We start from the raw sequence: 26271 nt of genomic DNA on the forward strand, positions 1-26271 counted from the left end.
CAATCATACGTCTAATCATAAGACTTGCGTGTGTGTGTCTCAAACTTTATGTTGCAAAATTTCATCCATTACTCGGAAATGATGGACCGTGTTTCTCAGCTTGTTGTATATTTCATCTTCCCAGAGTCCTCTGTGTAATGACAAAACCATGACACATATACAGTCAAGTGACAAAAGCAAACATCAACGTAGGTCTACTAACAACTGGGAACAACCATGCAAGCCAGTGCAGGTTTGAAAAAGAGGGTGCTAACACTTTTGTCTCCTATTTTAAAAAGCAAGAATCACACTTGGGGACTAACATTTCTCAGTCTAAGCCTGGTTTGACACCAGGCTTAGACCCTAATAGAATGTGATGACAATTGGGATTTGATACAAGGACATACTGCAGTAAGAACCCATTATTCCATCTACAATAAACAATGACTCTATCTATTCTCACCTGACTCAACACGACACGCATTTCATTTACTGATCAATTATAACTCACATTCCACAGATCTCACATACACGGTTTATGTGCTTGTATCACCTGCTTGTACCTCCACGTGTAGTGGTTAAGCAGGTTAAACAACGGAGAAGCATTTCATTACAGTTTCACTGTGACGTAAACATTTTCCTAATTAACATGCTGATTTTGTTTTGGCTCCGAGTCTTCCCGGACATTAACACTCCATGTATGATTGCCATTGTTTTCAACACAATAGCTGTTGTTTCTTCCATGGGCGAGACAGACAGGCATTCTATCCATGTTTGTCAGAGCTCTCTTTTAGCACGATGAATTTGTCCACTACCTTCTTCGTACAAATCAGCTGTCATAAACAGGCCCCGGTTAAAACCTATTTTAGTGTGCTCAGCAAAAACTGACCCAATTTTAGGCCTGTTTGTTCCTGTTTGTCACAGATGACCTGAAACAGCTGCTATGTGTAATTTTCTCTCAACATAGTGCACTGTTTTGTATATTTCAGATATTTAAGGGCAATCTGGATTGCCAAATGAACGTCACAAATCCAGGAAGAAAAAGCCACAATCGACCTCTTGTGGTTTTGGTTTATTGTAATTCCGCACTATTTACTGCCTAAACACGCTGTAATGGAAACACTGCAGTTCAATTTTACCCTTGGGTCCTCCAGCAAATGAATCCACGGCATGGCAGATCTTAAGGACATGCTTGTGTGCAGTCTTATCACCTTGTGAACCTACAATTTACTATACCATCTCTGCTGAAATACTATCCTGTCATTTGGCACTGACAGTAAATAATTAATAGGTCTACTGAACTCCTTATAGTGCAGGTGTCACACTTCATCGACTTTACAGGCAAACCAGTTACAGTTGGTAAAACAAGGTGCACTTAGTAGTCGTTCTGGGGCTTTTAATCAGATAATCTTTATCTGTTAATGAAGTACGTTAAGTTTTAATGGAACTGTAGATAGGCCTACTCTATTTCACTTGTTTTAATGAATCAACTTTAAGGACTTTCTGTTAATAATGGATTAAAGGTTATGGGGAAAAAATATAGGCAAATGCATCTGTTGATTACGTGGTATGATATTATAAGAGCTCATGAGCTGCTATGAAATGATCTATAGCTGAGATTGTTTAATCACCTGCTGTGTGCAGAATCTAAAATGAACTTTGAGGCTACAAATTAGTTGCAGTTTCTATTAACTGTGCAGCCACCACAGATGTAAATACATAACTTTTATTAATATAACAATACCTGGCAACAAGTAAATGTTCTTCATTTAAATATTAATACACAAAATGTGAGGGTTTAAACATAAAAATATAGACCTAATTAAAGTGCAAAAAGACACATGCAAAGTGGCCCATTTTTTTAAAAATTAGGCAATTAAATAGTAATTATCTATTTATCACTTTCTACGCTACACTGGGAGTTTATGGGACACACCTAAGACTAACCCAGTCTAATAGAGCCATAATCCTCACTTCATGTAAATGGTGTTTTGGTTTCGTTCAAACTTTTCAGAGAGATGTTGTTTGAGCGGTTTTTTAAAAATGTAGCTGCTTCTTTTGAACTGGCCTGAGCGTTTGTGTTGCTTGTGCCGACCACACACACTGTTGGATACCTCAAAACATCGCAGCTCAGAGATCACTGATTATCAACGCAGTGTTGCTGCTTCTGGTTTTGCCGTCTCCTGTCACCCATGCAGCGCATGCGCACGAACGCAACACTGCAGCACAGACAGTGACGTCACCCATTCAAACAGGCAAGCCCAGACACACACCGAGCGACAGCTGGACTGGCGATGCAGGGACCGGTTATCCGACCCACACAGCGGGCGGCCCGGACGAACTGACCAGCCCGGGACGGTTGAAGATCAGGCGCCACACATCGGCACCGATTCGCAGTTGTTCAACACGTGCTGTCCGCCGTGTTTTCGAGCTGTTCCTTTTCCTTAAGTACGCATCAGTCTCCGGTCTACCTGTCACCGAGATTATCGCTGCAGACCTCTGGACTTAACCATGACTCTCGTGGATGAGTTGACGACAGCTGCAGCGAAGGGAAACACGGCAAGCGTGGAGAGGCTCCTGCGGGAGGGAGCTCAAGTTAACGGGGTGAACTGTTTCGGACGCACAGCTCTACAGGTCAGTGTCACCACATGCGCCTTGTTCGGCCGAAACCTGGTATCGATCATATATGTGTTTAAAACTCAGAGTTAACGTCAAGATCAAATCTATTCAGATGGCAAAGAGTATTGTCGATAGGATTTGTTTTTTTTTTTAATTAGGTGATTTGTTTTTTCTATATTGAAAAAGTATTGACGCATAATGTGGAGCATCAAACTTCTCTTTATTTTCGTTAAGAAAAACATAAAAAACACTATCCAGCTTTTCCGTGTGGGAAACAATTCCTCAACAAGATAAATGAACCTAAATTAGGCCTTTAGTTTCCATGGAGCACTACATTATTTTAAATCAGGCTAAAATAACAGGCTGCATTTAAACACTGTGTTGGAAAACCTTTGGAACAACCGTAAGGTTTGAAACCAGCACATTTTTTTTGTCACAATAATGTCTCCAGTTCCTCATAACTCACTCCTCAGTCCACATAAATAAATACAGCCTAATCGCGTGACTTACCTTGTTGTTTATCTCTAAAATAGTCCATTGTGAGCAAAGATGATATTACAAAAGCTTCTTGTGACACTCAGTAGCCTATTGTCTATAGCCTACATCTTCATAAACAAATAATGTACACTTAAAAATTTTTAGTGTTTTACTGCTTTTGTCTGCGGACGGGGAGCAGACGCATCTGTAAACGAACATGAACTTGAAGTGACCAAGCTTGAGCTGTGGTGAGGAAAAACACTACTCTCATTTCCTCAGTTTAATGAAAAATAATTAGCTCACTCCTTAAGATTAAAGAAAACGAAACTAAATAGCTAAGGAGCCTGTTGAACAAGTCATAATAGACCTATAACCCATATGTGATGTTGGATTTCATTCTTGCCTGGCACTGCTTTGTGCGTCAAATGTGGCGTGTCGCCTCTTCCCCTCTCCTCTTTCACCTTCAAAATATTTCGTAGGATAAAATAATTTGTAATTAATGTGGGGCCATATTTCCCCTCCTTCTGTGCTTCACTAAGTAGTTTATCTGGAGCGTCAGTCCACTGGGTGCTGAAAGGTGAAGTCCTTTTAACATACTCAATGAAATGTGGATAAAATAGAGTAAAGATAATTCTAAATTTCAGTGAAATTTATTTTAAAAACACACTGGTTGTTAATGTTTGTATTAGCAAGGCAAATTGATCTGTCGTATTGTCTGTTTTCAGGCTAATGAATAAAGTAGATTGTAACTGACGGTGATATTCTTATGAAGGTGATGATGATGGGGAGCGCGCCGGTGGCCCGGGTGTTGCTGGAGCACGGAGCGCAGCCCAACGTTGCGGACAGAAGCACCGGGACCACGCCTCTGCACGACGCAGCAAGGTCGGGCTTTCTGGAAACTGTGCGGATGTTGGTTGAATATAAGGCGGATCCGCAGGGCAGGGACAACAAAAACTGTCGGCCTATCGATTTGGCCAGAGAGAACGGCCATGGAGACGTGGTTGCTTTCCTTGAGGCTCTGTAAAATATTTAGACTTTTTTTTATTTCCCGCTGCTTGCTGAGCGGATACTCGGGGCTCTGAGAAATGGGGCCCGAAGAGGCCTTTCGATTATGAATTGACTGTCCTGCTAAAACGGGTTTTATTTATTTGTCTGCTTTTTGCTCTATAGGCATCATTATTTTATATCTAACGAAATCGAAACCCATAGGCTTGCTGATGCGACAAGTAACACAACATAATTATTTAAAGAACGGTTATTACAAGTGCAAAGGTTTACATGACGTTTTGTTGCGGATCTTCTGTTGTTCATTGAAAATATTCCGATATGCTCAGTCACATTTGTATAGTGTACTGCTTCTGTTGGTACCAGTATCTTTTTTTTTTTACATTCACTTAATGATATTAATATGCTTTTACAACATTTCTTGTCAAATTTATCCCCACAACACAGCAGCCATTGAAAAGGCATCTTAGAATTAGAGCGTCAGAAACTATTCTGTAAGCTTCATCCTTTATCCTATCCTGTGCTGCAAGGTTCAGAGTCCCGTTCCCTCTTTTTGTACAAACCATATCCACACATCGGCTATTATGCACTTTAATAATACAATGGCACTTATTAAAATTTGTTTTAACTTTTTGAAGGTAGATGAGAAGTAAAACAGTTATGTTTCAGGGATGAATTGCAGTTTGGTGCCAGAGAATTTGTAATCTAGCGATATCCGCAACCTCAGGACCATCATTTTTACGTTTTTAAATCAGATGATTTCTCCTCTGATTTGCTTTGATAGACATGTTTTTGTGTCCATTTAGATCCGATACAGCAAATGTTTTCTATAAAACTGCATGGAGAATAGGCTACGCGATTACAGCTTTATGATCGTTTTGGCTTCAGGTTACCCGACTGATGCATTATTTATTTTTATTTTTTAAGTTAAACTGAAAACAACTATAGTGATTTTTTTAGTCTCACGCAACTAAAACGTGTTTATATGCAAGTCAACATAATAGTTATTTGGCTGAGTTAAACTGACTTTTCCGGTACAATAAGCAACCACTTTCGTGGGTAAAATTGTCTGTATAATGTACTTTTCTATATGAATGAAATCATCTTACGTTTACCCATCAGATGAATCGCTATTGATCATGTAAAGTTTCAGTAGTAGATTTGTAATAAGATAGAACCAACAGTGGGGAAAAAAAAATACCACCATAAACGGAATTTATTATTGAACTTTTTTTTTTTTTTTTTTTGGTTAAACATTAGCGGGGTTTACTTTAAGCCTTGCCACACTCAGAAAATCCCGCTTTAACCACAAACATAACACTTTTTGTCTGTCGTGAGTCCTGCGTGTAGGCCTGGTACTTTAATATGGCAACCTGTTTGTCACAACATTAATGTATATATTAATGAACTAAGTTTCCATAATAAAAAAAGTCAATCGAATAATGTATTTCCTATTAAATATTAAGAGCAGAAATTCACAGTGTCCATTCAGGACATTATAAACGCACTATTATTTTATACAGGCTCAAGAGTGAAAACTAATACTGAATCTTAACTGCTTAAATGATCAGTCCAAATTACAATACTATTAGGTTTTTTTTAACTAAAATCTAAAATCTAAAGCCCTTATTGATCTAATTTATGTTGCGCAACATGTTCACAATGAGACAAGGCAACACAGAGGAAATACAAGGAGACCAACCGTTTTTAGACACTGTGCAGTATATTGGTGTTCAAGTGCAGACAAGAAAAAGGAAACGACAAACATGCTCTACCATAAGTGGTAACAGAAGGCCCAGCACTCATACAAGTATGCTAATTTCATTAGATGACAAATTACACTATGGAAAACATTTTAGGTTTGGTGACAGTGTCAAAATGCGGTTACTAAACTTTTTTTGGGGGGGGAAGCTAAGTAAGCTAAGTTATTTAATGGAAGCTAGAAAGTTTGCATGCACAATGTAAATTATACATGAAAAACTGTTGGATTTCATATATAAAAAAACTCTAGTTATGAAGAGTAAATCAACAGTAACCTATTCCACAAAATATAAAATGTGTGCCCCATAAGATTGAATATTCAAAGTATTAAGACAAGCTTACATTTCTAAGTAAACTTTTCTATGGATATGCAAGCTTTCACAATATGGAATGAGTTCTGTACACCAAGATATCACATTAGTCCAGAATCAAAGGGATATCATTTTTTTTCCTCAACTAACCATTTGCTTTTGAGTCTAGCATTTTGTACTGCATTCAACATTAAAGCTACAAAAAACATCAATGGTTTACAGGCAACAAATTTAGAAATTTGATGTTTTGTACTTGTTCCAGTTAATAATAATAAAAATTAAAAATAAAAACAGCTGAAAACCTAACGGATAGATGATTTTCCTGTCTGTTTTGAGTCACTGAAAAGATTTCCGTTTAAGACATGCATCATTTGTGAGGCACTTTCTCGTGTTTCACTGATGAAAAATCCACAAGCAGAGTGAGGTCAGTCTGTTGTCTGGGTTGGAGTTGGTGCAGGTAGTGTCAGGGATCCATATCCTTTTCTGCATCATTTTTTATATTTCTTTTTATTTTTTAATGCACCCTTAGTGTTTGGGTATCATTATTGACGACTGTGCCACTGACTGTAAAAGAAGAAATAAAACAGTTTTTAATATCTACCAGATACAAAGACTATGTGAAAGTTATTTTTAATTTAACAACCATTTACTAAGGCAAGTTAAGTGCTGCTATGGTTGAAGGGGTGGGAGAGTGAGAAAATTAAAAATGTACGTGTGGTCAAAATTTCCAATACAGTAAAATATTTGGGAGTCCCAAAGTGTAAGCTTTTGTGACAAACATGTGTTTTGATAAGAATGTAACTACTTATTACCCTAAAACCATTAGTACCACAAGTGTGTTCGAAAATATTGTTGCAAATTGGTGTAAAGAATGTATCCAGTGTAGTAACAAAATAAATAAAAATCATGGTCATTTTGTATCAGACCCTTAAGCCTATAGTAATGAATATATGTTAATTGTTTTGCATGAAAAGTTTCTTTCCTCGTGCATTAAAGTAAGACCGAAATTTGCATTACTCCATCTATCATGGTGCATTAATGGTGAACCTCACAGTTGGGCCTAACTTTCATTGCCTCCTTCTAGTAACAATCACTAATAATCAGGTAGTGTTATGAAAGTGGTCACGCTCCAGGTGGTTTGATTACATTTGTGAAACAAAGTCAGGGGAAATGCAGAAACAGAAGACAGGATTAGATGATTAACCAGCAACAAAATAAACAGATCCTCCCTCCTGGGTTCTCTAAAGACTTCCTGAATGGAAATAAATCATAAAAGTGACAACTTACTTTCAAAGTCTTCATTGTCTGAGCCCAGTCCATCTGACTTATCTGCGGTATTGCAGTTAGCAGGATACTGCTGGCTTTGTTAGCATTCTCCTTCATTGTCTTCATCACATTGTCAACACAGACCTGAAAGGAGGGCAAAAAAAAAAAAAAAAAAAAAAAAAGCCAACTGATAAGAAGTAATGCAAATTTCACTTCCTTCTTTCAGTCACTTTGTATTTCCCCTAAAAATGTGTTTTGACATGTATCCTTCCTTATTTGTTTTTTTTTTTTTTTGTAACAGAATGCACTGTGAATAACACTTGAAAAAACTCTCAATTGACATTTCTTGCAGCAATACATGACATGAAGTTACCATGCTGTGATATCAGGACTGCTGCACTGAGTTCAGTCACATGCAATTTCATATTCTAAACAGTTCCATTCATTCGCCCATCTGTCATCTTTAACTGCGGTTATTGTTGTGGGTAGCTGGGTGCTGGAGAAGAGATGTGGAAACGAGACCAGTCTCCCTCGGGGCAAATACAAAAAGATAAACATTCACACTCACACCTATGGGAAATTTGGAGTCAATAATTGACCTAACATGCATGTCTTTGAAAACCCACACAAGTACATAGAGAAAGGCTGCAGCCAAAAGGTAGATCTGAACCAGGCACACAATTTTCCCTCTTAATTTTAAAACAAAATTGGTGGTCATCTGCATTGTTAAAACAAATTCCAACAAGATAAAAAGCTGTGAGTCCGCAATATTTTCTAAATTGCTGAGCCTGTCTGTTTTTCACAACAAAAATGAATTGTTGTGATGAAATTACATTTTGAAAATTGCTTGGTGATATAGTTAAAATTAAAAAAGGAGGAAAAAAAAATTCCTCAAAACATGTGGACACTGTAGCTATTAGCAAGATAGATTGTTTTTGGAGAAGAACAGTTTTAATAGATTTTTTGCCTCGTGGAAATTCCCCATTTATCTTTAGAAGATCTGGTCAATTTATCCAAGCATACTGTAACTATGAAGCAGATCTCAACACAGTGAGTTCCACTGCGTTGGCTGACACCATGGTGCTGACATCAGTACCACCGAATTTGTTTCTTTGTCACAGGGAGGAAATGGGCAGACAGCAGTGAACTGTGTTTGAGACTCAAACCCAGTTTAACAATAATTTTAATTTACTGCTGGCCTGGGTTCATAGCATGCTAAGTGTTGCAAGCTGCTATCAGAGTTTAAATATGATGAGTTCCTTTCTTCTGCCTCAAGGCAAAGTTGACAAGCATTTTGTTAATAAAATATGCAGACTCACCACAAATCATTATACAAATACTTAAATCCATACCAAATGTCAGCTAGCATGAAGATTAAAAAAAAAGAAAAGAATCAAAAACACCTCTGATGGAGAGTTCTTGTGGGTCAAGTCCCTAGAACTGTTTGGTCACAAAGCATTTGATCTTTTTTTAATTTTTATTTCATTATGACGATGGACTAAAGAAAGCGAGTGTAAAGTGAAGCCAAGCTGCATCAGAGCAGGTAGACAACGCTGAATAAAGCAGAAAGAACTGATTCCATGTCTATTTTATTATTGCTATAGCTTAAGTTGCACAATGTAACTTTAATGAGCATTTAACGCAGTGCCGATCATCATTGTGCTGGAACATGTCACCTAATGATAAACATTGTACACTATTAAAAAGACAGGAATAAACTAAACAGTGGAAGTGAACGCACAGACCGAAAACGGGAAAAAAAAAAAAAAAAAGATAAATTCTTGATTTTGGACTTTGAATGCGATAACAAGAACAAAATATACATGCCCATCTTAACATGCTTAACAACCAAAAATTATTAGGTTCTCATTGTAAATCTCAAATAAAGTGTCATTAAATTCCTAAATTGTAAGCCACAGAAGGGAGTGTTAAATTTATGCAACAATTCATGTACTGTCAGTGCAGATTCAAAGAGTAGTACATTGTTTTGCTAGTAGTCAGCTGTGCACTCTAGTTGAAAGTTTATGAAATTCTAAGCTCTTCCATCTGTAATGTCTGACATTGTGAAACACCACTTTATTCACAGGACTGTAAAAACACTACTGCAAACAAGACAGCCCTTTCATTTAGGCAGGATTATTTATCTGGTGTATTCACCTCCAGACACACTGATGCTGCAGCTATAGGGTAAAGATAAAATTCTGTTTGCATGTCAAAAAGTAACAATATCTGAGAAATAAATTATATACTTACTCAAGCAGACACAGTGAGTTACAATATTACTTCTGTCTCAAGTTTAACCTCCTGTAACCCTCATTAACTCTTCCCTTGAGTGCTTTGTTTTTGTGTATTACTCAACCACTTGGTTCATGTTTGTGAGGATGAAAACCATAAAGCTCATGACTCAGTGTGAGTCAACCTCCTCTGGCAGGGCTTCCACCGGAGGCTGGCAAGCAAGCTGACTGGGGGCGGTGGTGGTGGGGTGGGGGTAGGGGGGGTGGCAGGAGGTAGTATTAGGCTGAGCGGAAGGATGTGGCGAGCACTCTGCAACAGGAGGGGGAAGAGGTCAGCTGGAGGAACTCGGAAGTGGAGTTGTGAGTTGGGGTGGTTCAGTGACAGATAAGCCAAAACACAAACACACACACACACTATCCGCTGCATTAACCAGTGTCTAACAGTAGGTCACTCGGAAGCCATAAGAAACCACACATTCTCTATAGTCTACTTATGGAGTTCAAATTGCAAAAAGCTGTGAAAAACCTAGCACTGCATACAATAACAGATTTTAAAAACATGTCTATTTTATTTTACTAATTTGGTTATACATAAAAAAAAAACAACTAAAAAAAACAATGGAAAGTTCAAAGCACTATGTCAGAGAACTATAACTAATTAACGAGGTTTCCTTTTTAAACAAAATGTTTTCCCCCCAGTTACATGTTGTTTGGGTAGACATTAAGTAACGATTTCTAAAACGAATAGATTTGTACTGATCACAAACTAACAAGGAGGAGCATTATTAAGAATTAGTGGTCTCCAGTTATCAAGGTCCATTTGTCACAAGTACTGTTTGAGAAATCTCCAAGACTAAGGAATAATTGATTAAAACAAAATAATTATTATTGCAGCTGTGGCTCAAGAAGTCAGGTAAGTTGTTCAATCGACCACAGGGTCAGCAGTTCAGTCCTCGGGCAAAACACTAAACCCCCAAGTTGGTCCTTTGTGCGTTTGTCTGTCCCTTACTTTGCATTGAATAAACCATCTGCAAAATTAATTTAGTTTGTTTTGAGAAAACAAAAACAAAAACAAAAAAAAACAGACCCCTTACATTTTTTAATAAAAATCTGTTTGTGCAGTGATTCAGATGTGTGGAACAAAGCGACCGTACACAATCTCAAACCCAACAATATTTAACTGAGTAATGTTGCATTGACAAAATGCGTGATACAATAGTGGTTGTTAAACAATGAAACAAACATCAATGAAACAAAAATGAAGGATGTAAAATCACATAAAGGGCCCCAAGATATATCACCCCTGGCCAACACTTACTCACAAAAACAACAAGGACACTACATCAAAGTGATCAAAACAGCTAGTATGACCACCTTGCCACTCACCGCCTCCTCATGTTCCTTCCAACAGTCGTAGTCCGTTGCCATGGCAATGCTGGCATAGCACAAACCAGCCTCCTTGGCGAGAACCACCTCTGGCACAGTAGTCATATTGATGACATCAGCGCCCCACTGGCGGAACATCAGGCTCTCTGCCCGCGAGGAAAAGCGGGGTCCCTCAATGGTCAGCATGGTCCCTCGGACATGGCACTTGATGCCCAAACTCCGTGCCACCTCCACCAAAACCTGCAGCAAGATTAACATATAGTCTCTACTTCAATTAATCCAATAAAGGAAATGCTTCAGTTTCCACCCACCCAACCAACCCCCACACCCACCCCCACCCCCACACGGTTGATTGAGGCCATTGACATCGAGACAAGGAAGCTCCAATACAATACCCAAAGGATTTTAACCTAAATTCAGCATCCTGAGACTGTACACTACGCGGAAGGAAGGATGCAGAGGAGTAGAGAGGGTCAGAGACGATATCCAGGATGAAACAAAGATCAATGAAAGCATCAGGAAGATGGCCCAAAGTGATGACGTGCTTGGTGAATACTTCATGTTTAGTGAGTACCTCAGGCAGCCGAAACCAGAGGAGCAAGAGAAGAAAGAATAGGAACCATCATGAAAAAAAAAAAAAAACAAACCTGTGCACAACCTGTGTTACCACCAGCAGACAGATAAAAAAATCCTACCAGTGCCTGGATAAAGGTGGACTGAAAGACAGCACAGAGGCACTAATCCTGCATGCAAGTACTAGATCAACTAGACTCCAGGTGCAGGCTGTGCAAAGATGCCCCTGAGACAATGTAGCACAGGGGTGCCCAATACGTTGATCGCGATCTAATGGTTGATCCCAAAGGTAGTGTGGGTAGATCGCATGGAATTAACAAAGTAGACATCAGACGATCATCCGTCCTCACTATAAAATTATTCTATTCAGTGCAAATCAGCAGAGTAAGGTAATGACAAAAAATGTACAGAGTTGTATTGTGCAATATGGGTTCATGTAGTTATGCAAGCTACACCAACATATATTGTGGATGTAAAGAATTCTCTGCATATTGATAATTAAATACATGTTTTGTATTTTTATAGTAGTAGATAATTTTGACTTAACCTTTATTTTACCAGGAAAAACAAGATTAAAAATCTCTTTTTCCAAGAGTGTTCTGGCCAAGACAGGCAGCAACACAATCCACTAGTTCCGCCACACAATAAAATGTATCTGTGGCTACCTTAAACTCATTTGAGTGAACCACAAATGTAGCATCTGCTTCTATCAAAATCTGCAGGTGTGCTAGTGTGCGTTCAGCGACACTACAGTGTCACACAAACCCACTAAGTTGTGGGTCTGTATTTCGGCAGAAAGTGGCTTTGTGGCCCTTATTTTGACAGGGGCAAAAAAGGGTAAAAGTAAGAATTTTTCCTTCAACATAATATTTACTTTACATTTAGTACAAATTTTTCATCAGAACTCAATTAGTTCATTAAGAGCTTTACACATAGTATATTTTAGTGTGAATAATTGTACAAAAGCTCAAGAAGAACAGGAAGTGCAGTGTATGAAACGTGAAGAGGAATTCAAAAACTCACCTCTCTGGTTCTGTTGCAGAATGGCTCAGCCATGGGGATGTGAGACACACCTAGAGGACTTGTGGGTTGCCCATCATACAGTGTCTGAGCTCTCTTGGTAGTCCTGGCATAAAGAAGCAAAGAACAAAACACTCAAAGCAATCTATTGAATTTAAAGAAACAGTTTAGGGTTTAGTTACCGTAAATCAGTTCAATCCATATAAAGTAATAACTTAGCTGGATTTGTTTGGCAAATCCCAAACTAAATATCAGACAATTCATTTGAACATATACATTTAATGTAATTTTGTCCAGTAGAGCACCAAAAAAAAATAAAAAAATAAGAAGAAAATGTATAAACAATGAAAATTGTAAACTGAAAACACATCAGAAAAAGAAAGATAGTGAACAAGTACTACGGGGACAGAGTTTTAGCAAAGAATGAGCTGAAGGAACAATTCCAGGAAATGTAACAATACTAATACTAATATGCCAAGTTGAAAAGTAAATCATGTCAAAGTTTCTAAAATCAGCCACCATTTTAGTGATGAACTACATGTTTTCTGAACCAGCTGAAATGTTTCTAAAGGTACAAAAGGCAAAAAAGAAAGCCATTATGAACTCCTGCAGTGGCCAGCGAGACAAAATATTAGTAAAATTGAGACAGACCAGAACTATATTTATTCTTAGGAGCGCAGGTGTCCCTAAAGGAAATACATTAGAGGCAAACTTATTTCTCCAACATGACTCAGTACTGATTTGTTTATGTAATGCAAGTCCCTTTAGTGAGCCAACCTCTGTTTACTGTTCAACTTTAGCAGTTACAAATGTTTGATAAACTCCTAAATCAGAAAACCTGTAGGTTTTTATGAGTTTTCAGTGTCAGTCTAACTGATGTTCACAACCTATAGCTACAACCTAAGACTAACAATAATTTGAACTAAACTATTCCCCTAAAAATGTCTGTGTCAGTATAAATAAAAACAAAAAATAACTAAACATAGATACACTATCAATGTCACCAGTAACAGCGTTGACTAAAGATGGGACACTGCTATCTAAATCCTTTATGAACTTGTTAATAGTGTCAGACCTCGAAGCTCACTTAAACAGGTGTGCCTGCAAAATAAATATTAAGAAAAACTGAAGTCACATTCAAAGACTATGCAAGACTTGCAGGCTGTAGCTAGGTGTTCATAGGTGTTGTTGAAAGAGATGAGAGCCTTGAGAAAGCTGATGTTTGCTTATATGTTAATAACTATTTACATAGTGTGAATGTTGGCACTGACAATGTTTAAATAAGCTCGCTTGCAGATGATTACTAGTAGATCCCAGAATGCATCCGTATTTTATAAAGTTCTCAGAGGGCATTAATAGAGAACAACTGTCCTCTTGTTTCTAGCTGAGTCAGTTGGGTCTCAGTCACATCACCAGCCTGTCTCCTACTTCCAGCTCTTTAAGAACAGAGCTCAAGAGAACAGTACACAAAAGACTGGCTCACTTAGCCCAATGACCTGAAAACATCAGCAATTCTGAGCTTCACTCTAACCCCCAGTTATTTTGTACCTACTGTTCAGTTACATTAAGGTATATCATACATGAATATGTAATAGAGTAAGTAAAAGATTTCTCAGAAGTAAGGTTTCATGCTAAACTTTGGTTTACGTCTATTTTCTTAGGGATTAACAAGCCATAACAAGAAATTATTTCAGACATCTAAAATATGCACGTCTGGCGTGAGTAATCTTAAAATGATGCCCAACCCTATCGTTAAGACTTAAGTAAATACTTAAATATTTTATCCTAACTACAGCACTGCCCTGCTGAAAAAAATGAACAGGAGTGTGTGGGATAAATGGAAGTACAAAGTTTGCTGGGCTGGCATTTTATTAGCAACAAAACATCAGGACCACTATTGCAGATAAAGGCTTATTGCACAGCTTATAACTGTCAAACATTTAAATTATTTATTTAAAGCAAAAAGGATTGGACAACTATACATGTTGGATATGCTGCAAATTCTCTGTTTCCAACAGATCTATTTCACTAGATCTAAATGGCATGATTCAAATTACTAGATACAATAATATGATTTGTAGAAAGGTACTTCTTGCATTTATGTCATGAAAGGTGTTTGTAAATTAAATGACAAAATAGTTAATACTAGCTACTTTCATTTATCTGGAGGTGTAATAATATACTGCTTATGTTTTTAATTAATACATATTAACTAAATGTAAATGTTGACATGCTACTTTTTCACCATGAGCACTTTTATTAATGTCAACATCCACCATTAGAAAAAGTTAAGTGAAAATGAAACCAGGAGAATCTGAATCAAGGGTCATGCTAGGAGGATTTGGAACCTCACTGCAAAACGCCTTTTAAGGCCTGTGGGTGTCTGAAAATTTAAAAACTCAAAGCCATCACTTCCGACAAACAGATAGCAGACGTGCTTTTTTTTTTTTTTTTTTTTGAGTAGTCAGAGAAAAGACATAAACAGAGATTATGACCTAATACTAGCATCAATTAAATGCCACGAAGCCTTCAGAGACGAGCAGTCACATGTTGTAGGACATGTCTGAGCAAGTCCCAACAAGCAACTTCCTCATTTCTGTTAAACCGATCCTCTGTGTGCTTGATACTGGTAGTTGTCCATGCTGGTGAAGGGCATGAATAGGCCAAGCAAAGCTGCAAATATTTGGATAAAGTTGTGTCCAGAGGAACACACCGAAATTACTAACCAGTTATATATCAATTCAATGGTAACTAGGGTCCCATCTTATATATTGAGTTAGTGTTTGCAAATTTACAGCCAACTCTTGCTCCTTAATTACTACAAGGAAAAATGTACTGGTGTGTGTCTTGAGGTCAGGCGTTAAATATGCTTTTTTGTGCAAAAGAAAAAACATATTCTCAGGTTAACCAGTAAATGTGTGTATGCCGAGATCACCCGCTAATCTAAACCACAGAGAAAATACCTAGTGTGTTGCATGCTGTGATCAGCAGCTGTAAATGAGCTGCAAATTCAGTCAGTAACACAGGAGGAGCAATCTTTGTCAAAATTGTCTAGTGAACATATTATTTATAGCCACTTTAACTAATCAGACCAAAAAAATGCCATAATGGGCAAATTTCTTAATGATTAAAATTACTAAATTAGATGAATGAGGAAAGAATGCAGATATTCTTACAACTCAAAGCGATATGGTGAATGAAACATGAGACAGGAAGTTTACAGACTGTTTACAGAAATATCTTTGTAGCAAAGGTCGTGCATTATTTTGGTTAAGCCATGTCTACAGATTAAAAGTAACATTTTTAATTCTCATTAAAACTGAGCAAATAGTGATACTTGAGAGCACAACAAAACATCTAGCAGAGATGAACAGATCTTCTGACATCAAATATGTCAGCAACATAAATCCTGTGAGATGTGTGGGAAAATACGTATATTGTTAGGGGAGACCTCCAGTACAATCATTACAGGATAACAACCAAAAACCCTCCACAGACAAAGGAGTTAAAGACAAAAAATTCAAGTAGCTAGCAAAGCTAATCTTACTTTACACAATTTAAGCCATATAACATCCATAAAGTGTGTTTTTTCTCTTGCACAAATACAATTTGTGCTCAGAAGATCAGTTTATCTCAGCAATAACACACACAAAGGTTCTGTAGGTTATGCACCTCAAGGCATGAACACACTTTTCAATCGCAGTGTTACAAAGCCCAAAGCAGCTTGAAAAGAATGTCAGTCATATGAGTCACGGATTTTTAACAGTATGAAAGCAACTGCTCAGCAAATAATTCACCAAAATTGCTCACGATCCTACATTTACCACACTATGCTGAACAGCACAGATTGCATGGGGGTGCCTGGATTGAAACACAAACAGAAAAATTAAGCTCATGCGGCCAGTATCCATAAAGAGAAGCAACCTTGGTCTCATACAAAAATGCAACTGTTTGTTTTCTTGTACCTAATTTCACTTTACATAGGAATTCCTCCATTACCATCACAACCATTTTTGGCCCAATCTATGGAGACAGCTGCTCTAATATTGAATATACCATTAGTACAATCACTTAAAACTAATTAGGATTAAATGTTGATCTAACTCTTGTGTTTTACCTGATCTAGCAAAAGAACCACCTTTTATGTTCCGCCATGTAATAAGTATAAAATGTGAGTCAAATTATAACATGTTGAAAATAATTTCTCTTATTTCATTCTGAAAAGTATAACAAGAAAACAGATTAAATGATCTGAGAATCACACTTTCCTGCCAAACTTCTCTATCCTGTTAGGATCGTATCTGGAACTCCTGTTCTGGTTATATTCCACCCACCTGTCAATGAATTGATCTATGATGACAATATCTCCTGGCTGAATCTCCTCTCGGAGTGAACCACAGGCTGTGGTGACCAGTAAATGTGTACAGCCCTCATTTCTCAGCGCCCAAATGTTGGCCTGGTAGTTCACATTCGATGGCATTATAGTGTGTTGTCTTCCATGCCTAATTATTGGGAGACAAAACATGGACATGCACACCTAGACCTAAAACAAACTATTAAAAAAAATAAGACTTTTAAAAGAATTGCAGATGGTAGATTTTATGCAGATTTTATATCACATTACACATGCATGCTTTTCCACTAGATGGTGCTAAAAGAACACATTTTCATAGATTCACATTTCAAACTTTGCTAAAAACACCCTTTCCTACCTTGCAAGGAGCACACACTCAACGTTTTTTATCTTCCCCAATATTAGAGCATCTGATGGCTGTTCAAGAAGAGCAAAATATATATTAATTTTCCACTGCAAGAAAAAAAGGTAGAAATATTGCATATACTACCCTTTCTGAATAAGAAACATTTGTGGATCACAAATTCAGAAGATACAACTTACCTTTCCATATGGTGTGTCAACATAACGCTCAGTCCGTCCCTCCAAGATATCTGGATCATCAAGGCCTGAACCACCAATTATTCCAATCTACAAAAAAAAAAAAAAAATGTAAAGTCATCAATAGACAGTTCCATCAAAATCACATCTGACCAAAACAAGGTAATAACTAAGAACCTTGAAATCCTTATATCTCATAAAGTGGAAACAGCAAATTGTTGACATTTCTTTTAATAAAAACGTAAATAATAATTAGTCATTAAAATAATTGCCCGTTAATCGTCTCTCAAATTCAATAAAATGCTCTTTTTGGTGGATGTAGGTGTGGTGATGTTGATTTGTGTTATACTGACATATACTGGAAGGGCAAAATCCTAAAAACACCGGTTACTGTAATAATCAGGAGTTTAAATAAGCACATCTCTACAAGTTTGATCGGAAACTGAACTCTTGTATTTAAGACTGCATGAGTTTTAGCTAGGTGGTACCTATCAGAGACATTGTATTTCAAACTGGCAAAAATGTGCCTGTGTAACAATGACTCGGGTTACTTTCAATTTCAGCTAGATCCATTTTGCTGAAAACACTTCAAGTTAATGGACTGCACACTTCTTCAAACGACGTTTACCAGGCAGACAGCTGGCACCGTGCAGTGGCTATAACACGTGCCACAGACGCTGCACCTGAGATCATCCACCTTTAGCTGTTACCACGAAGATACCCTGCAGTTAGCATGAAAGCGTTAGCTCGTCACGTTGCAATGGCCATTAATTTAGAAATGCAGACACGAAAAATAGCTTTGCTAACGCAATGCTAACTGCTACATTCCCATATGGAACTTCTTACTAACGTTAAATGCATATCTACCATTTTTTTAACCCTAATTTTTCAATGATGTCTGTCAGCGGTTGCAAACACACAATGTTCCGCCAGTGAGAGCGTCTTCTCATGCGACATTAATTTTAGGTTATTACCTTAATTGGCACAGCGGAGGCCATGACGATTGTGTTCTTGCCTATTTATGTGAAGACTTGAGAAAGTTATGGGGAAAGAAAGACAATTTCTAACTAATAATGCCGTTAACAACATCCGCCCGTAACGGATTTTAGCTAACGAGCCTCTTCCTGCGTAATTTCGTTTGTTTTCAAAATAAAAGCAAATCATTAATGCACACTACAGTAGTGGCCTACCGACCATAGGGTCGCAGGTTTGTAACCCGCTCCTCACGATCACAGGTCGAAGTGTCTCTGGGAAAGACACTGAACCCCGAACAGCTAGCTCATCCCCATTCCCGGCCGCGCAGTGGTAGAAAACGGCCTAAAATGTGTGCCAAATCAGCATGACTCACAGGATAAGCCGAAAGGACAAATAACTAAATAAAAACTTACAAGAATGCGTTCATTCAGCTGCTACGCGAGCCAACGCACAGAGTCACGATAGAAAGAGAAGTGTGCTTATACGTTTTACAAGATGTTGCACGACACACTAGTATGTGGGTCTTAATTTATTTATAAGTTATCAGTTATCGACAGCCCAACACTTTTCCGTGTGTGCATTTTGAGTGGCGTGGTAACACAATTCCCAAAATAAGTCTGCACCATTCGTGTAATTTTAGTGTTAAGAGTAACACACGCAACATTTTGCAGAATACTCTTGTTCCCAGGTTCTCGTTGCACTCACGTCCTTTTATTATAATGCACAACTTCCCCCCCAGACACGCAGACTGTCTACATCCCACCACCCCCCCTTCAAAATATGCAAGGAGTCGGTGAGTTGATTCGTCCACACGCAGAAAACCAGGAAGTCCGCAGGCCCAGATAAGTCCTCCGTCTTTTATCCTGTCCGATTGGGTCCAATGTTCACACTATAACACTCAGTAACAACTGACCTCACACTTACTGCTATACTCTAAAAACTGAACATACTAATACTCAACCACTACATCCCCACACATGACACTCGCCAACATTTTAAGTATGCAAGGAATTGTATTGGAACAGCCAGACATAATGCACCTGGGTTTGCCTTCTTCAGGTTATTCCACAGCTCTTATTTTTGTCTGTTATTGACATTGTTATATTGTCTGTATTTGTTTACTTTCTTAACATTTCCTTAGGAGCTACCAGAAGCAAATACCTTGTAAGTGTTAGCATAGTGGGCCAATAAAGTTTGAATTGATCAGAAGATCAGATTAAAGTACAAGAACATTGTTTTGAAATTCTTTGAAAACTGTATGGTGTTTGTGCTGCTAAAATAACATAAAACCTTCATAAACATGGGTATAGTCCGGACATAAAACACATTTAGCTAGGACAATAGATAGTAGATAAAACTTTATAGTAAATTTATAAAAAAAATTATCGGTTTAAATGTTTGCGTCCCCCTTGACAAATTTATTTATTTTTAAAAATCCAACAATGACTAACAACCCAAACCCTAAAGACATTCATTTTTTATTAACTTTGACAAGGATGAGCATAAAAGACAATCAATTTAACAAAATACCACAAATAGCTGCTATTTACAACTTATTTTTAAATAAGATTCAATACAAAAACCCCATTCTGAACTCCAAACACCATCTGTGAATGATATCTACACCCCCATGGGCAGCAGCTAGGTTTTTTGTTTCAAGAATTTAGCTGACATAACAAACATAATTACTGTAATTAATATTATCCCTGAGAGCAGTTTAGAAATAAAATGCGTCATTAAAGATTTGACACTTAAAACAGATGTGCAAATCTGAAGCATTATTCAATCCTGTCTTATGAAGTGGCACCGTGCATGTAAAATAATTTAATAAAAATAATTATTATTTTAGGTGTTGATTTACAGTCAAATTCTAGCTGGTAAAAGGTTTAAAATGGTCCTTTATCCAGTGATAACCACTCTCCACTTCAAGACCAGTATCTATGTATGTCACATTTTCTAGTGTCCAATGAGCTTTAACTATAAAAAAAACTTGTGGTGTGTAGGGATGTGTGTGTTCATCATGTCCCAGGTCTGGTGGCCTTAAAACTTTTTGTGAACATTATTTTGATCTAAAATACTGCTGGCTAGAACTGTCAGCTAAGGGTTAATACATTTCTAGCAAACATCCGAACTTCCATATAACTACACCACAGAGTCTGGAGGGGTGGGGTTTGCTGGGTCATCTGTGGATTTGCCAGTGGCATTATTCTTGTTAGCGCTGCATTCCCGGGGAACCCCGTCATCAGCATAAAAATCACTGTCACTGTCAATAGTTATGATAGTGGGTGACTGCTTCTCTGGGTGCTCTTTAGTCTTGTGCCTTTTGCTTTTCTTCTTGTGTTTATTCTTTTTCTTGTGGTGGCGTTTGCTCATTTCATTTGAGTTTTCCTCATTGACAAGTTCCACGCTGAGGCTCCTGCTATTTTTTCTTGACTGCTCTTTGGATTTTTTGCGATGCTTGTCTTTGCTCTTTTTCTTCCGTTTTGTACATAACTTGGAAGAGTCTTCTTCAGCATATGAGCTCGAGAGACTTTTTTTTAATGGTTCCTCCAAATGTCTTGTTTTGTATTTCCTCTTTCCACCAGGCTTGTCTTGATGAGATTTTCTTTTGGCTGAAGGGGAGCGACTGCTGGAACAAGTCTTAGATCGAGAATGCCTCCTGTCCTTTCTTTGAGGGTCTCTGCTGCGGCTCCTGGAGCGAGAGTATGAAAGCCTATCTGAGTACTTGCAACTAGAGTAATAGTAGGACCGCCTCTCTGTATAATTCATCCGACTGTCATTTCTCTTTTGGCTGTAATGGCTGTATGAATGATAGCTTTGATCACTGTCCCTCCAATTATACTTTCTGTCACATTGCGAATACAAGTATTTGTTTCTGGAGGAAAAATAACCTCTTTCTTTGGATATATTGCTGGCACTGCTGTGAGAGATCACTGGACTCCTGCTACAGTGCCTGCGATTTCGACTTCTTGACCTCCTCCTTCTCCTATGGTCTTTGTCTTTTGACCAGTGCCTCTGCGTATCTCTCTCATTTTTCGACTTCCTGGAAGTCTTATATCTACTAGATGTTGGAGATCTACATCCTTCTTTTGAATGCAACTGATAGTTGTCCGTGTCCACATTTTCTGACTGACCAGCACCGCTTGGTTCACTATTCTGTGAAGCCGGAGGACTGACACTGGGGAAGAAGATGTGCTGAGGTAATAGAGGTACTTTTTTGCTGTCTTCATTGGCAGACTCATCCGAGTCAGAGGAGAGCTGAACCAGCTCAGGTGTCCTCTCTGCTGTTGGCTTAACAAAGCCTATAATAACACAGTCATCACTGCCAGGAGACAAACAATCTTCATTGTTTACTTCACACCGAGTTACGTCTGTTTGATTATAAGGAGAAGCCCCAAATTCTAGGGTCTCATCCTCTATATTGCTATCTGAGTCTGAGTTTAAGACTGACAGGTGCTCTGCCCTGTTTTGATCGACTGTCGTAGAATACGATGGCCCAGGGGTCTCATCATCCCACACTGAATGCCTCAGACTAGATGTGGGCTCTCCTGGAGGCTCTACTAAACGTTCCTCATCCTCTGAAATAGCTATTACAGATGAGTCAGAACTGCCGTCTTCATTTGAGGAGGGGGCTGGGCAGTCGTAGACAGCATGCTGGTCATAGGCTTCCACACTGAAAGGGGACTTTGCAAAGCTGATGAACTCATGTAGAAAGTGCTCAGTACGCCCCTGAAGGAACGGCCTAAGTTCTTCTCTAATAGCGCCATCCTCCATGTCATAGCGTGTTATGCTTGACATGATTATGTGCTGAACTATGTTAACCAAAGAGCCATGGGCCCCATATAGCACTGTCAGTTCCCTTTTTAGCCAGGGAATCAGTCTATGTAAGCAGGCTGGATTTCTTCGGTAGAACTCAGCTGAGGTGTCTCGGGAGCGGCCACCATCCCGAACAGTCCGAACCCTCACCCCTTGTCTGTACAGTTCCCTCCTAAAGTTTATTATTTCCTGCTCTCTTACACTGTTCACTGCCGTGCCTTCACTTGCAGCTCTCCTTTTAGCTGCCAATCTCATCATCATGCGTCGGATGTACCGGTCCTGCCGCTGTTGCGGAGGGTTTGTTGAGGCTTCAAACATTACCCCATTGTCTGGAGGTAGAGAGGTCCTTCCCTGGATCTGTCGATGGACTCCAGTAAGAGTTGTGCGGTATCTAAACCGTACTCCACCAAACATCCCAAAGGAGCCATTCTCCAATGGCTGCAGGTCATACTTCTTATAGTCTCTTTCTGATTTTATACTATGATAAATTGAATTAAATGGCTGTTTACATAGAGGGCACTCAGCTTTGTTTTTGGACCACTCATGAATGCAGCGGAAACAGAACTTGTGCAAGCAGTGGTCAAGGTAGGAAATGTTGTTAAATATGTCCAAACAGATGGGACACTTGGAGTCTGGTGACACCTCTGCAGACATTGTTTCAGAGGATTTCCTGTTGCCCCTCTTCTGTCTTTGCTCCAGAGCAATCTTGATTGCTGACATGATCTAAAATCACAAGTTAAAGAAGATTAAAACCAATTGAAAAGAATCAATTACCAGAAAGGATTCTAAAACCAAATAAAACCCAACATAATTTAGATAAAAGGCTGTATAATACAATTACTCTGACTTAAAATATATTTTTCTGTATAATGTAAAAGTTTTGTCTACAAGGTATTGATGAACTATGTTTTAGCAAAAAGATTACTTATCTTATTGACACATACTCATTTCTAATTCTGGTATTCTTAATAACGGTCATCATTATGAAACAACAATGAAATAACTTGTGTATAACAATGTAAAAAAGCAATAAAAAATATGATTTCCACCAATGTCTTTTTCACAGAACACACTCAACTGTATTATACATATTTATTTCGCTATAAAATTAGTCCCCATGTGTCAGCAATAATGAAAATACACTCATATACAGAGTAGCAACATGTAGTTGAGTGTACTTAACGCCCAAAGCACCTTTGTTTTGTAGTAGCTAATGTTATTAAAGTCAATAAAACATAACTATAAAAAGGATAGCCAAGAAGAAAATGCTCTGTGAACACATCAGCACTGAAATTATTTTCCAAGCAACTGCTTTTGCAAAAATAGCTGAAAATTAGCTAAAAGTTTAGCTTTTGCTGAAAAAGCTGAAATGAAATGTCACTTCCTCATATACTGGTTAGGCAAATGTGAAAGTCAGTTGACCTCAAAAACTCCAAAGGCAATTATGTGATGTCACTGATCACGTCATCAAAGATATTGAACAGCCATATATAATCAATAATGGCCTTTATAAGCTGAACATTTTAAAATTTGAAAGCTGTTTCTAGCTAAAAGTTTGCCAATTTAGGTAGGCACCAAATACATATGGAAGACAAAGCCATAATAATAATCATAATAAAGATTAGAATACCATACGGTGAAAGAATAATATCATTACTAGATAATAATAATAATAATAATAATAATAATATCTACTGTGAATATTACATGAGGAGAATTTTTGGACCACCATTATAATGGGGTCTAATGGGAGTTTCAGACGACACTCTCTCTGCTTCTGGACAAATACTGAAAGAACCTGTCACAACTCCTGTCACTATGAGTTACACTTCCATAAAGAACACAATAATACCTACATTTTAATGTATAATCTTTTGAGGAAAGATGAAAGTTGACTAAAACAAAGAAGAAAAAGTGAACAAAAAGTTTACAAAAGTTTAAGCTGAGAAGTTAGAATGCGTGTGATGTCACCCACTCTAGCTGGTCCAACATTCTGCAATACACACTAATGGAGAAGCTGAAAATTCACCAAAAAGTACCTCAAACTAAGACTGTGATTATTCAAAAACCGTGAGGACATTAAAACGCATAATACAAGGCTGATTGCTAAAAGTCTTGTGATTTGCTTAAAGTTTGAGTGGTCTCTCTAGGCTAAAGTATGCCTGACCAGTTAAAGCTGAAAGTGGACAAAGCTGAGACGAGCTTTAGATTCTCTCCATACACTTGACAGAGAACAAGTTGCTGAAAATAGCTAAATATTTAAAAGGGTATAAAAGATATTAAAAAGCTGAATGGAAGAGCACATTTCCTCAATAAGCTGAACGTTTTGGAGTTTGAACGGTGTTTGTAGGTGAAAGTAGGCTGAAGTAGTTAAGTGCCGAAAATGTACAGAACAAGGAAATCAGAAGAATTCTAATAATAATGATAATAATAAAGATTCTATTATCACTACGGCATTCACGGTAGATAAAGATGAGGATAACATCCAGTGAATGCATTCACAGTAAATAGAAATAGAAACGGTCCAACACTAGGTCTAATAACCTTTACATCGTCTTGCCACACTTGTCCCAGCCAACGTTACGCGTTGAATATGACAGACTTGCCACTTAACGCAGTGAACTAGTAGCAGTGCTATTTGGTCTGCTATCGTTAGCGTAATTTAGCGGGCTGTGCCAGGAGCCTCAAAAGCGCTGCCTGTCGGGAAAAAACTAATGATAGTTGGGTTAAACTGTTTAAAATATGTGGGATTTAACGCTAGACACGATATTACCAATCCCAGTGTTTACATAAACGTTTTTGGGAGAAACACCCTAACATTACCAGTGATTGCAAATGCAGAGTCTGCTTTACGAGGAGGTTAACTTGGTTAGCTAAAGTAGGCATGCTAGCCAAGGAGGCTAAGGTGCTACGTAGCTAGCTTAGCAGGCTAGGACCTCAAACATTACCCCTAACTTCTACAGACATTTGACAAAAGTTGTTTAAGTTGATACTTGCCACTGACTTCCTCAAACACGAATGCCGTTGACAAGGGATTAACCCTCTCCCTCGTGTAGATACCCGTTCGTTTCTACATTACGTTACCTCTCATTCCCGAGTAACTGTTTACAACACCAACAGCCTGGCTTTCTGAGACTTCCGTCATATCTCAGCCCACCAACATTTTTTTTAAATCTAGAAGCCTTTCAGAATAAAAGCATGTGATACAGCTGAAATCACAACCTAAATATTGTTCGAAAAAAATTTTCCAACCCCTTTCTATTTGTGCTCGTATGTTCTACACTAGACGTTACTGTAAACTGTAAGAAACACTTTTCCGGTCCGTGTTTTCGTTGTTTTATTGTTGTACCACGTAGTATACACATTGTACAGGCTTTGAAAACGTTCTGTCCAGTTTTATAGGAAGCCAAAGCATGTCTGAAACTTCCTACGAGTCTTATCAAAATGAAGTCAAAATTTATCAAACAGCGTGTTTTATTGTTTCCTGGCAATCCAGGACAACTTCACTGGTTACTATGTAAAGTTTGGTTTAAATCTAAAATTTAAAACAGAGAATTTTAAAACCTACCCAACTCTGTCTCACTTACCGCAAACTGATGGTCTTTTCATGGTCTCATCTATGTGTATCAATGGTTTTATCTCAATTTACATCTGAACCTTGATTTATGTTTCAAACTGTAAGCAGCAGAACTGCTAATTTGTTTACCGCAAACTGAAACTCTGAGACTGAATTTAAAAATACTTTTTACCTTAAACTGATGTGGTCCAGCAGCAAACTAGGAAATTGAAATGTTAAAATTGTAGATAATGTAGCTGATTTAGATAATGAGCTTAGTGCTTCAATTTGGGTAAAATACAAGAAGTGGTGCTTTTTGTGGAGAATTATTTTAGCCAATCATTGCACATTTACTTGACTATCAAGTTTGAGTACAGTGTTACAGTGTTTTTCGGATAA

At 38.0% G+C, this 26271-nt stretch overlaps 3 protein-coding genes across 7 annotated transcripts; 1 reads left to right on the top strand and 2 right to left on the bottom strand.

Annotated features, from left to right (window-relative positions):
* Positions 1-1775: 1775 nt before the first annotated feature.
* On the top strand, positions 1776-5363 carry cdkn2a/b (cyclin-dependent kinase inhibitor 2A/B (p15, inhibits CDK4)). Its single transcript, XM_067496821.1, has 2 exons — positions 1776-2613; positions 3848-5363. The coding sequence occupies exons 1-2, from the start codon at positions 2491-2493 to the stop codon at positions 4097-4099; spliced, it is 375 nt and encodes a 124-aa protein (XP_067352922.1). The 5' UTR covers positions 1776-2490; the 3' UTR covers positions 4100-5363.
* Positions 5364-5784: 421 nt separating this feature from the next.
* On the bottom strand, positions 5785-18861 carry mtap (methylthioadenosine phosphorylase). 4 transcript variants are annotated; one of them, XM_067496818.1, is made up of 8 exons: positions 18720-18861; positions 17529-17615; positions 17344-17402; positions 16966-17133; positions 12635-12737; positions 11027-11278; positions 7440-7562; positions 5785-6716 (listed from the first exon to the last, which is right to left on the bottom strand). In XM_067496818.1, the coding sequence occupies exons 1-8, from the start codon at positions 18720-18722 to the stop codon at positions 6678-6680; spliced, it is 834 nt and encodes a 277-aa protein (XP_067352919.1). In that variant the 5' UTR covers positions 18723-18861; the 3' UTR covers positions 5785-6677. The 4 variants fall into 4 exon arrangements, with proteins under 4 accessions (XP_067352919.1, XP_067352916.1, XP_067352918.1 ...); XM_067496815.1 differs by lacking the exon at positions 18720-18861 and adding an exon at positions 18500-18662; XM_067496817.1 differs by lacking the exon at positions 18720-18861 and adding an exon at positions 18500-18659 and having other exon boundaries at positions 11039-11278.
* Positions 18862-19955: 1094 nt separating this feature from the next.
* Positions 19956-26214, bottom strand: toporsa (topoisomerase I binding, arginine/serine-rich a). Of its 2 annotated transcripts, none has more exons than XM_067496814.1 (2): positions 25321-26214; positions 19956-23039 (listed from the first exon to the last, which is right to left on the bottom strand). In XM_067496814.1, the coding sequence occupies exon 2, from the start codon at positions 23034-23036 to the stop codon at positions 20643-20645; it is 2394 nt and encodes a 797-aa protein (XP_067352915.1). In that variant the 5' UTR covers positions 23037-23039; positions 25321-26214; the 3' UTR covers positions 19956-20642. The 2 variants fall into 2 exon arrangements, with proteins under 2 accessions (XP_067352915.1, XP_067352914.1); XM_067496813.1 differs by having other exon boundaries at positions 25314-26214.
* Between the last annotated feature and the right edge of the window lie 57 nt (positions 26215-26271).

The sequence above is a fragment of the Channa argus genome, chromosome 3 (assembly GCF_033026475.1).
Source record: "Channa argus isolate prfri chromosome 3, Channa argus male v1.0, whole genome shotgun sequence".
NCBI classification, from domain to species: domain Eukaryota; kingdom Metazoa; phylum Chordata; class Actinopteri; order Anabantiformes; family Channidae; genus Channa; species Channa argus.